At 41.9% G+C, this 11632-nt stretch overlaps 1 protein-coding gene across 1 annotated transcript in view; it reads left to right on the forward strand.

Annotated features, from left to right (window-relative positions):
* Positions 1-7770: 7770 nt before the first annotated feature.
* Positions 7771-11632, forward strand: part of LOC109862016 (hepatocyte growth factor-regulated tyrosine kinase substrate) — a 5323-nt gene continuing 1461 nt past the window's right edge. The window contains exons 1-11 of the mRNA XM_020441903.1: positions 7771-7959; positions 8042-8126; positions 8364-8439; positions 8562-8750; positions 8907-9181; positions 9257-9332; positions 9855-10031; positions 10234-10589; positions 10676-10989; positions 11127-11419; positions 11509-11617. Of these exons, the coding sequence (XP_020297492.1) occupies positions 7923-7959; positions 8042-8126; positions 8364-8439; positions 8562-8750; positions 8907-9181; positions 9257-9332; positions 9855-10031; positions 10234-10589; positions 10676-10989; positions 11127-11419; positions 11509-11617 (1987 nt within the window). The 5' untranslated portion in view covers positions 7771-7922. The remainder of the gene's footprint in view (positions 7960-8041; positions 8127-8363; positions 8440-8561; positions 8751-8906; positions 9182-9256; positions 9333-9854; positions 10032-10233; positions 10590-10675; positions 10990-11126; positions 11420-11508; positions 11618-11632) is intronic.

Here is an 11632-nt window from a genome sequence, read left to right on the forward strand (position 1 = left end):
GTGGAAATACGGCTAAAACCAGCGGCTGAAACCGTCGTAAAAAATTACTATAGGATGGCCGCTCTCAGGTTTCTCTCTGCTTAGAGTACCAGGGTTTGCCCAACGGTTCCGATATATATTTAAAATAACGACCACCTTTATAGCGTGACAAGCTAAGGAGACGCTCCCTAGACTGTTGTAAGATACTCGACTTAATAGAGGGGAAGAGGGAAGAGACCTCCTGTTTTTCAGCTGGTTCAGGTAGAGACAAGGCTTGTTTTGCATAGGAGTCAGCAAGTTCGTTGCCACGAACACCTACATGACCGGGTACCCAGACAAACTTAACTCCGACTCTCCTGCATTCCAACCTCACGTCTACCTCTTTTATTTTATACACAATTGAAGAATGATTCCCTCTAGGGTCCGGTGATTCTAGGCATCGTAACACAGATAGTGAGTCAGAGGCTACCACTACTGACGAAAAACCAAACTCTTCCGTATACTCCAAGGCACACAGCACTCCCATCGCCTCTGCGTCGAAAATGGTAGACGAAGCGCCGATCCGTTCCTGATGGACCAGCACCGGGTTTTCAGACACCACAGCAAACCCCGCTGCTGCCGGGGAAACACCGTCACTAGGGCAGACCAGAGAGCCGTCTGTAAAAAACACTCGAGTAGCCCCAGTTTCCGACAGATAGCTTGAAAACAAACTCTGAGGATCCTCAGCCTCACGAATCCGATACCCTATCTCAGTGTCCACGCAACACCTTCTATAACCCACCCCAAAAGGGATGGCCAAGTTGCCCGGCAACGTATACCTAACCACACTTCTAGTGATCCGCAGCAACTCCTTGCCAACTTCCATGAGGCCAAACCGGACGCCCACGCAAATTGGAGTCCAGTCCGCACAATTACCTTCGACCAGCTGTCCCACTGGGTGGTTAACCCTCGCCAAGACCCTGCAAACATACTTGCTGAGTAAGTACTTGTGTCTATACATCAGAGGTTGTTCACACACTAAATCTAACAACACATTGGTCGGAGTAGTTCGCATAAGGCCGCACGCGACTCTAACACACGCGTACTGTAACCTATCTAGCACCTGCATTTCCTGTTCACCGAGAGGGAATGTAACCTGACAGCCCCACTCAAGGACCGACCTTACCAATCCTTTATACGCCGTCATCAACACCGAAGGGTGTGCACCCCACCTTATACCCGCAATCGCCTTAAGGATGTTAACCCTAGGTAGTACCTTTTTACGGGTTTCAGCGACGTGACTTTTCCAACTTAGTTTATAGTCAATATAGACACCCAAAAACTTTACGTTCCACTCAACCTTCACAGGCGACTGGCCAATCTGTATTTTGACATTATGTTTTTTGATTAACCACTTAGTATTCCTTAAAGAATTTAAGGAGTAGAATGTAGCTACCGATTTGCTAGGAGATATATTCAGGCCCAGTGAAGACAGGTGTCTGTGGACATCTGACAAGGCCAGATTTAGTTGGCAAGAAACCTCAGTAACAGACTGTCCCGAGCTATAAACTACCAGATCGTCAGCATATATGAGTGACTCAACCGCGGGGGGTAGGCTTGACTCCACGCGAGACATATACAGGTTAAACATCAAAGAGCTCAACACAGAGCTCTGTGGAAGTCCTCGAGTGGTAGTTCTGTGTTGAATAAAAACACCCGAAGAATACACCTTCAGATCCCTAAAGCTGACCACAGACGCAACAAAAGCCACAGCACTGGGGGTCACCCCGAGCCTCGGCAGCATTGACAAAAGGATCTCAGGGACACATTGTCAAATGCGCCCTCAACATCGAGAAAAACCGCACCAGTGATCCTGCGGGTGTTATTAGCAAGCTTAATTTTGGACACGAGCACAGAGAGGTTATCCGTGCAGGACATACCCCGCCTGAACCCAAATTGATGGGGGGAGAAGACTTTACTGTTTTCTGCCCACCACTCGAGTCTTCTACACACTATTTTTTCAAGAATCTTTAACAGGTTGTTGGCCAACGAGATGGGTCTGTACGACCCACTACGACCCGGTTTCGGGACAAGAACTACAAAGTACTGTTTCCACTAGTCCGGATACACCTTACGTGAGTACATCCAATTATATAAGTCAAGATTATACTGATGTAATTCAGAAGGGAACTGGGTAATAATGAGATTGGTTATTAAATCTGGGCCCGGAGCCGAACGTACCTTCAGGGATTTTACCGTAGAAGCGTACTCGTCCCGGGTTATTGGGGCATCGATGAACGAACCATCCACCGCTGAGTCCAAATTACCCATCTCCTGGAGCACTTCCTCGCCCCCAGGGGCAGCACCAGGGTTTAACGGGGCAATCTTTTCCATTGCTTGACAAAGCCCATCCTGGTCCAGGCAGTTTCTATTCCCTGAATATCTGGATTTATTGCGAGCGCCCGAGAAGACCCTGACGGTACTCCAGACCGAACCCACATCCGAGTTGGCATGGAGAGACTCACAAAACTTTCGGAAAGCAACCCTTTTCTTTTTTCTAAAAAACCTGTAGGTCTCCTTTGAGATCCTGTTGTAATTATCGAAATTTTCCTTGTTAGGGCGAGCAAGAAACTGTTTGCAAGCTTCCTTCTTTCTTTTGTGTTCCCCAGCGCACGAGGCATCCCACCAAGGGGAAGGAGGTTTCCTAGAGGTACCTTGTCTACAGACCTTCGCAGCCCCCGCCTGCAACAACGCACCTTCTATTAGTTTTACCAGACTTGAGTAAACAGAACTAACATCTTTCTTATCAGAGGTGTCTAAGCAAGGAAGGGAAGGGATCTGAGACACACAGACTGATCTAAAGAGATCCCAATTGACCCTACCCACCGAGTAATACGGGCGGCAAGCTGTTCGACCTGAGAAACGACCACGGACTTTAATGACTACAGGGAAGTGGTCACTGCCATAATGGTAGTCACACACCTCCCAGAAGCACTGAGCGGAAAGATCTTGGGAGACTATAGTTAGATCGAGAAGGGAACGACTAGACAGATCTAGCGAACACCAGGTACAGCTTCCATCGTTCAGTACAGAGAAAGGGAGGTTGGTTACTGCTCTCTCAATCTTTCTTCCTTCAACATTAACAGAAGTGGAGGTACCACCCCACAAAGGGCTTTTACCGTTGAAGTCCCCGCAGATCACCATAGATTGAAACCTGAAACAGGTCCGGAAAAAGAGGGACCAAAAGTCCGGATCCGTGTAACCACTACTACAACGAGGAGGGCTATACACAGAAAAGACAGACAGGTACTTTCCTTTAGGAAAAAGAAGTTGAAGAGCTACAAACTCCACTGAGTTCTGACGGCAGACATTACAGAGATCAGGAAGGTCCAGCAGACGGAACCTTATATGTTTAGCAACTACAATTGCGACTCCACCTCCGTGTCTATTGCGATCACGAGAGATGACCTCGTGATTTGCAAACGTCACGATAGACTTGTCATCCATATAGGTTTCACAGAAGGCCGCCACTTCGGCTCGAGTATCTTGGAGCAGAAGTCTAGCGGCATCCAGGTTACGAACCAAGGAGCGACAGTTCCATTGGACCACAGTAATGGAACACAAGGACGTCATTTCAGCGTACGCAATTAACGTTAAACCTTTATTAAATTCCCTGAGAGGGAGGACACTACCTCCTTTATGACATTTTGCATGTCATTTTTGCTAAGTTTAATGTGATCGAAAGGTTTTGAACCGTCTTTAAATCTGTTTAAGATATTTACAATATTTTCTTCAACTGAGCTAACGTTAACCAAAAAGGGGAGTTTTTGTCTATTTTTTGACCGAGTAAGGTCATGACGAGGCAGCAAAACGTTTGACTTGCTCTGTCGGACATCCTTGTTTCCACCACTAGTACCAACAGGAGGGGGAGACGTTCCCACCCCCACCACATCAGCGTACGACGAAGTTTGCAGGGGTGGACCCCCAGCAGAAAACCGGAAAGGGCCGCCGCCTTCAGTCGGCCAGAACTTCGCCAGGGTGGGAAGCGGCACCGCAGAGCCGCGATGGAAGGTCCTCCCATCCGGAACCCGCACCCCGCCTCCCTCATATCCGCCGCCTCTTTGAAAGAGAGGTCTCGATAGGCCATTATTTTATTTATCTCGCGTTGTCTTTTAAATACAGGACACTCCATCGCGGAGGCCTGGTGGGAGACGTCCCTCGACTTCGACCGGATACAATTTATGCACTCTTCTTTAGTCGCTGTACACGAAGACCTATGATGACCACTCCCACCACACTTTTCACAGACGCGCTTGTTCTCATCTGAGGACTGTTTACACGCGAATTTGGTATGACCAAAACGCTGGCAAAAATCACATCTCCTAACTTTGTAGATATACGGTACCAACTGAAGCCTCTTGCCAAAATACAGGCAGGAATTAGGAACGCACGGTGCACGGAACCTCAAGATGAACTGGTTAGTACTCACATACACCGGTGCCTCGTCGCCGCCACCTCCAGTTCTGCGAGTAATCCGCATAGCCTCGAACGGTGGAGTCCACTCACCCGACCACCCGGGGAGAGGTCTTAGGCCAGCAACAAGATCCTCGGCCGTGTCCTCATCGTCAACTCCTCTAAGGACAAACTGTCTCACTACCTTGAACGACGGGATGTGGGCCGTCCACGTTTCAGACTCCGTGATCCAGCCGGAAATTCTCTCAAACCGTTCAACAAACTCATTAGCACAGCTACCTGTAGGAAAGCACACTGAGTATTTGTTTCTACCGATAAGTTTAAGATCAAAAGCATGTTCAAACTGTCTCGTCATAAGACGGTACAACCTCTTACCTAACCCAATTACACTCAACGACGACTGCTTTTTACCTGACTGCAAGTTAGAATCCTGCTCCCCCGGGGAAGAGCCACTCGGCCTACACGTTTCCACGTGAACCAAGAAAGGGCCCCTCGACCCCGGGAAGTACCTGTTACACAACAGCTGTCTCTGGGTGTCTGAGAGGGCCGTCGACTTCCTCTTGGGGAGGAGGTGTCTCTCCTCCTAGAGAGAACCCTCCCCCACCGCAAACTCTCTCTTACCGCTCTTTCTCCCGGGGTTACATAACTCCACTTTACGTGCGATCTTATCCACGATGGATACGCCCCCCGCAGTTACACCTTCACCCCTGTCACGAGAGGTGCCCTCGTCGGTGACAGGACGCGGAGGCCCGCAGGGGGGAGAACCGCCGTTCTCGAGCATCTCAACGTCTGCCTCTAGCTGAGTCTTCTGAGACATGACCCCCTTATCTCAACTTGAGTAGCTGGGCGTAAGGTCGCAACCCACCCGGTCAACAAAGAACTACGAACTCGCACAGACAGTAAAAGGACCGGAAACGCCGGGTCCAGAACACGTCACACACAAGCAGTAAACAGTAACCAAAATCCCGGCGGACGCCGAGACAAAGAACTTTGCCAATATGGCGTCGAGAAGGCACAGACGCGGCCAACCGACGCTAACAGACTTTGTCGTGAAAACGACAATTTGCACGAACAGACAAGCCGCCAAATAGATTTCTCTATCAGAACGGATCGACCTTGTAAATTTTACCCAATTTTACCCACTATGTTTGCCCAGGGCCAACAGGATGGAAAAGGATAGGAACAGCACAACAATAGCGACGTTGCTTGTAGCGCAGTCTCAGCACGAATCCATGTTGAACTATGAGCGTTCTTACGCTAATCACACAGTTTTGGTAGAGTGAGATACTTCGCCAGCGAAACTTCGCTGATAGTTCGACGATGTCCAGGCGCGTTTTTAAGACTGGTAAAACTTCGGTGCAAGGACAAAGATGAGAGGGCCCTTTAATTAATAATAATAATAATAATAATAGTAATAATAATTATTATTATCATTATTATTATTATTATTATTATTTATTAAAGGCAATTGGACAAAAGTTTTTAATGATTTTTTATTTGTATGCAAATTTAGAAACAAACATCTCTTCGAACTTTAACCGACATAAATTTGTTTGCAACATCTTCCAAATTTAAATTAATCAAAACATTTTTTCCTATTAATAATAAAGTTAGATCAAATGTTCTTTCCTGTGTCATGGTACTTCTTAAATAACTTTTAAGTCTCCTTAATACACTAAATGATCTTTCGGCACTCGCAACTCCGATAGGTAATGTTATGAATATTATAAATTTATAAATGTTTATCATGCACCGGGGGCCCGCAAATCCCGGGGCCCGTCGGTGCATCGCACCGGTTGCACCGACGTTAAATACGCCTCTGACGATGTCGAACTATGAGCGTTTTTTCGCTGACTACACATTTTCGACGGAGTGGGGGAATTTCGCCAGCGAAATTTCGCTCCATGAAATTGCACCTTTACGCGCGTAAGACAGCCCGATGTATGCTTATTCGCAGATCTTTGTTAATTAAAATCTCAGTAACTATTGCAAATCTAGCAAAATGGTATAGGACTTTTTACCTCAGTTTTATTTTTTCTACCTGCCTACGAGAGATGTTAAACCAATTCTGGGACACCCTGTATATGTAAAATTTGATACTATAACCTATTACTTTACTTGATGAACATCTCATCACATCCAACTGAGTTCTAAAATGACATTCAAAACATAAACAAACTAAAGCTGTAACGTTACACTAGCTTTATACCACCTCTCAAGGGTGCGTTCAGATTTCTCACTCGGCGGGTGAGAGTAGGGTGAACCGGGAGTGGGCGGAGCTACTAACGGGTGGTCTCGGTAGGCTCGAGAATCTGAACGTATCTGGGGACTGTGAAGGCGCCAAAGCCAAATACAATATTCAGCGACTAAGGGCCTGAGCAGAATAAAGAAAATATTAGGAATAAGAATTAAAAACAGAGGTTAAATGTAATGTACAATGCAAAAAAATAACATATAACATATAAATGTGTATAAATATAAGCTGTATATTATGCAATCATGACATACTTCTTGTATTTATGTAATATTTTATTTTTTGTTATTGTATAGTACATTTAACTTCTATTTCTAATTCTTATTCCTAATATTTTCTCTATAGTGCTTAGGCTCTAACAATGACAAAAAATAAAATATAACATAAATACAAGAAGTATGTCATGGTTGCATGATATAAGAAGTATGTCATGGCTACATGATGTACAGCCTATAGTTATATACATTTGTCACATTTTATTTTTTCGCATTGTGTATTATATTTAACATCTGTTTTTAATTTCTATACTCAATATTTTTTCTAATGTGCTCAGGGCCTAACTTCTACTACTTTCTCAATCATTTTCCGTGACCACGAGCTTGAGATTCATTATTAAAAGTTAAGTGCTCTTTCTCATTTCAATTACAATTCGCGCACTTTTCTTGGCAGCAAAATCTACCCGCCGGCACCCTGTGTTACAAGCAGAGTGCTTTTTTCCCTCACCCGGGTGTGTTCAAATGAAATCTGAACGATACACTCGGTGGCCATCTGAGTAAGAATAGGAGGAATCTGAACGGTGTTTGGGTGGCTCGGGGCACCTGGGTGGGGAATCTGAACGCACCCCAAGGAGGTGTACAAAACGTGTAAATTACGTCATTAAAGTGTACTACACTTTCAAGAAGAACAGCGTGTAATGACGTAACTCAACGTCACTTCCGGCAAGAAAAACGCTAAAGTGTACACTTTACACTAAAGTGTATAAAGTGTATGCAAGAAAAACAGACCTATTGCAAATCTCCATTGTAGACGACCCTTTACGCTTGCGATCGCCAAATGGAACTTATTTCTAGAAACGCAGCTTGAGATTGAAAGAGACGATCAAATACACCATTGAACTAAACCGGAGAGAGAAATAGAATTTTCAAAGTCAAATTACAGCTGCTACGAGCCATTTATTTTTTACTGTGTAAAACTTACGTGATACAAATTCAAAGTAAACGTGAGTGTTTTATCGACAATGTTTCGCAGTTCGACGAATTTCGACAAATTGCTAGGTAACAATTTCTTTCAAGTTCGTAATTTTTTCAAAATGTCGGAACTTACAAAGTTGTCGTTTCGTTAATCTATAACTTTTAGATAAGGCAACAAGCAATTTGCACTTGGAACCAGATTGGCCCACAATTATGCAAATTTGTGATCTTATACGTCAGAGCGATGTTCAGTAAGCAGAATCTTTGTAAAAAAAAAATTACATATTGTAAACATAATTTAATGTAGCATAACGTAAGATTATGATTAGTCACCACACTTACAAATACATTTTTATATTAACTTTTTGTATTGTATGCTTCTGTTTGGTTATTGTTATAGTTATCACAGATTTTCAATATATATTGCTGGTAATAACCAAACAGAATTGTTGTTATTGGTATGTTTCTAAACAGTTTTATAAATTTAGGCCAAAAGTTGCACTTACTGCTATAAGAAAAAAGATGAATAATAGTAATCCACATATAGCCCTGTATGCATTATTGGTAAGATATCTATACAATATATACACATATATGTATACAATAGTAATTTATTGTTATATAAGTTTTTTTTCTCAAAGAGAGAGAGAGAGAGAAAATAATTTATTATTTATTTGTTTTTTTAGGTATTAGAATCTTGTGTAAAAAATTGTGGAACACTGATTCATGATGAGATAGCTACTAAACAATATATGGAGCAACTTAAAGAATTAGTAAAAACTTCTCCTCATGAGAATGTCAGAATGAAAACTTTAGAGCTAATACAAGCTTGGGCTCATGCATTTCGTAACAGTCCCAAATACAGGACAGTTCAAGTGAGATTTATAACTTGCTATGTTATGTTTTGTTACAGTTTTACATATGTAAGAATATTTTTAGAAAATAAGTGCTTATAAAGGAAATGTAATATTCACAATATTCTCTTTTTGGCTTGTGTGTGTCTTGATTTTCTGATGCTGTGCACTTTTCAGGATACTTTAAATATAATGAAGGCTGAAGGATACCAATTTCCCGCTTTAAAAGAAAGTGATGCTATGTTCAGAGCAGATACCGCACCTGCCTGGGCGGATGGTGAAGTATGCCACCGGTGTCGTGTAACTTTCAGCATGGTTCAACGAAAACATCACTGCAGAGCATGTGGTCAAGTTTTTTGCGCGCAGTGTTCGAGTAAGGTCTCTACTCTACCAAAATTCGGAATTGAGAAGGAAGTGCGAGTTTGTGTAGCTTGTTATGAACAAGTTAATAAGTAAGCTTTTGTGATGTGTTTAACTTGTATTGTTATTTGGTGATTTTGTTTTTTAACACTTCAATATTTCTCTAGACCGTCTACAACACAAACCAAAGATACTGATCTCCCAGTAGAATATCTCAAAAGCACTTTGGCTCAACAGCAACAAGTATGTATCTAGATTTTATTGAACAATAAATATCGCGTCTACAACATATGTGACAATAATAATCTTGTACAAAAATATATTTCGCGTTCTCTTAAAATAACATATTGCTATGTGTTACATACATACGCGCACATACTATATTTTAAAAATTATTCATCTAATCAAATTAGTAAGCAAACATGGCTTCTCTGGTACGTCAAATATTTTGTTTCATTTATTATTTAAAAAAATTAATGCATGTACGTTTGTGTATGTGTGTGCGCGCGTGTGTGTAAAAATATAAATGAAAATAATATATTATTATGGATAAATATACAATACACAATATTATGTATACATATAATAATAATTACAAATTGCATATATTTTAAATATTATTTAATGCAACGTGTTACGTATAGTTACGTCGTTATCTTCTTGTAACAAATGTTTTTTTTTTTAAGTAATTGTAATTTTAATATAATTGTTAACAGTTGTATGTGTTTTGTGCATATGTAGCATTTTGTGTTTATATTTGTACAGGTTCCAGTTCGAAAAACAGAAGAAGAACTCCAAGAGGAAGAAGAATTGAATCTAGCCTTAGCTTTGAGTCAAAGTGAAGCTGAACAGAAAGAAAAGGAAAAGAAACGCGCTGCGAGTGCTTTGAAATCTAATACTACTTCCACAGCTAAATCATCGTATTCACCACCACCGTCACCTGTAAGTCGGATGTGTTTACATGACAAAATGACGCTTTGTTACATAGATAATTATTGATAATTAATAATTGTTCTCTGTATAATTTTGTAATAAACTGTCAATACTCAAAGTTAATACTTCAACATATTTGTTCCTAATATGTTTTTACTTAAAACTTTAAATGCACATTGCGATATGTACACCATTTGGTACTTGTTATTAGAGCCCTAGTCCGTTACGAGTGCAAGATGACGACGACATTGATCCCGAGCTTGCTAAATATCTAAACCGCAAGTATTGGGAACAAAGACAAACTGTAAGTGAAGAACATGCATCGAGAACTGACGTGACTAGTCCGTCCGCGCCTAATATAAGTAGCCCAATGCCTCAAAAAATCGCACTTGCAAAACAAGAGAATGGCGAGATCGATACTCAAATGGAAGAATTTGTAAGTGGTCTTAGATCGCAAGTAGAAATTTTTGTTAACAGAATGAAGAGTAATTCTTCAAGAGGAAGGTCGATCGCTAACGACAGTTCGGTTCAAACCTTATTTATGAATATAACAGCCATGCACTCTAGGTATGAAAGTATCAATTTGTATTGTATTTCTAAAACGTGGAAATTACATTTCGTATTAATAACGAAAGATATGCGTTTGTTTATAGATTATTGAGGTACATTCAGGAACAGGATGATAGTAGAGTGTATTATGAAGGTTTGCAAGATAAATTGACTCAGATGAAAGATGCTAGAGCCGCTTTGGATGCACTCCGAGAAGAACACAAGGAAAAGTTGCGGAGAAGAGCGGAAGAAGCTGAAAGACAGCGACAGATGTTAATGGCGCAAAAATTGGCAATCATGCGAAAAAAGAAGCAAGAATATTTGCAGTATCAACGTCAGTTGGCTTTGCGAAAAATTCAAGAGCAAGAGAGAGAAATGCAAATGCGTCAGGAGCAACAGAAGCAGCAATATATCATGGGTAAAAAACGGACAACTTTTCCTATTTTTGTTTTGTTTGAAGATATTCGCATTTCTAAAAGCATATTATTCGTTATTTATAAAATAGCCTATTAAAATTTATTATTTTCCAACATCTGTTTTATTTTGTTTATACAGGAGGTTATCAAGCAGTTTCAGATTATATAGGAGGACCTTCTCAAGGATCGCCTGTTCGTCATGTGCACTATGCGACTCCTGCTAATTATCCTATGTCACCGACAAATCAGGGAGTTTACATGTATGGACAGTCACCTATGGGTCAGTACCCTATGCAAGGCTATAACATGCCACCAATGAATACTCTACCGGTGCATATGATGCCACCGCTTTCTAATCCGGAGCAACAATCGACAGATCCTATTCAGGGACAGGAGAATTTGGGTCGTGTGTCTATATCAGGCCCAGGAATGGTGAGTTAGTTGTTAGGTTATAAAGATTGACAAACGTCTTTTTTCTCTCAAACGGCTTCTTAAACCTGATTTAATAATGATTTTTCTAGATGCCTCCTCAAATGCCGCCTATTCAGCAACTTCAACCGCCGAGCAACCATCAGATGGGTCCGCAACAGGTTCCTTCGGTGCACGTATCATCAGGACAAGCTGCTGCTGCTGCTGCTGCGGCCG

The sequence above is a fragment of the Pseudomyrmex gracilis genome, unplaced genomic scaffold (assembly GCF_002006095.1).
Source record: "Pseudomyrmex gracilis isolate BER0280 unplaced genomic scaffold, ASM200609v1 scaffold_1267, whole genome shotgun sequence".
NCBI lineage: Eukaryota > Metazoa > Arthropoda > Insecta > Hymenoptera > Formicidae > Pseudomyrmex > Pseudomyrmex gracilis.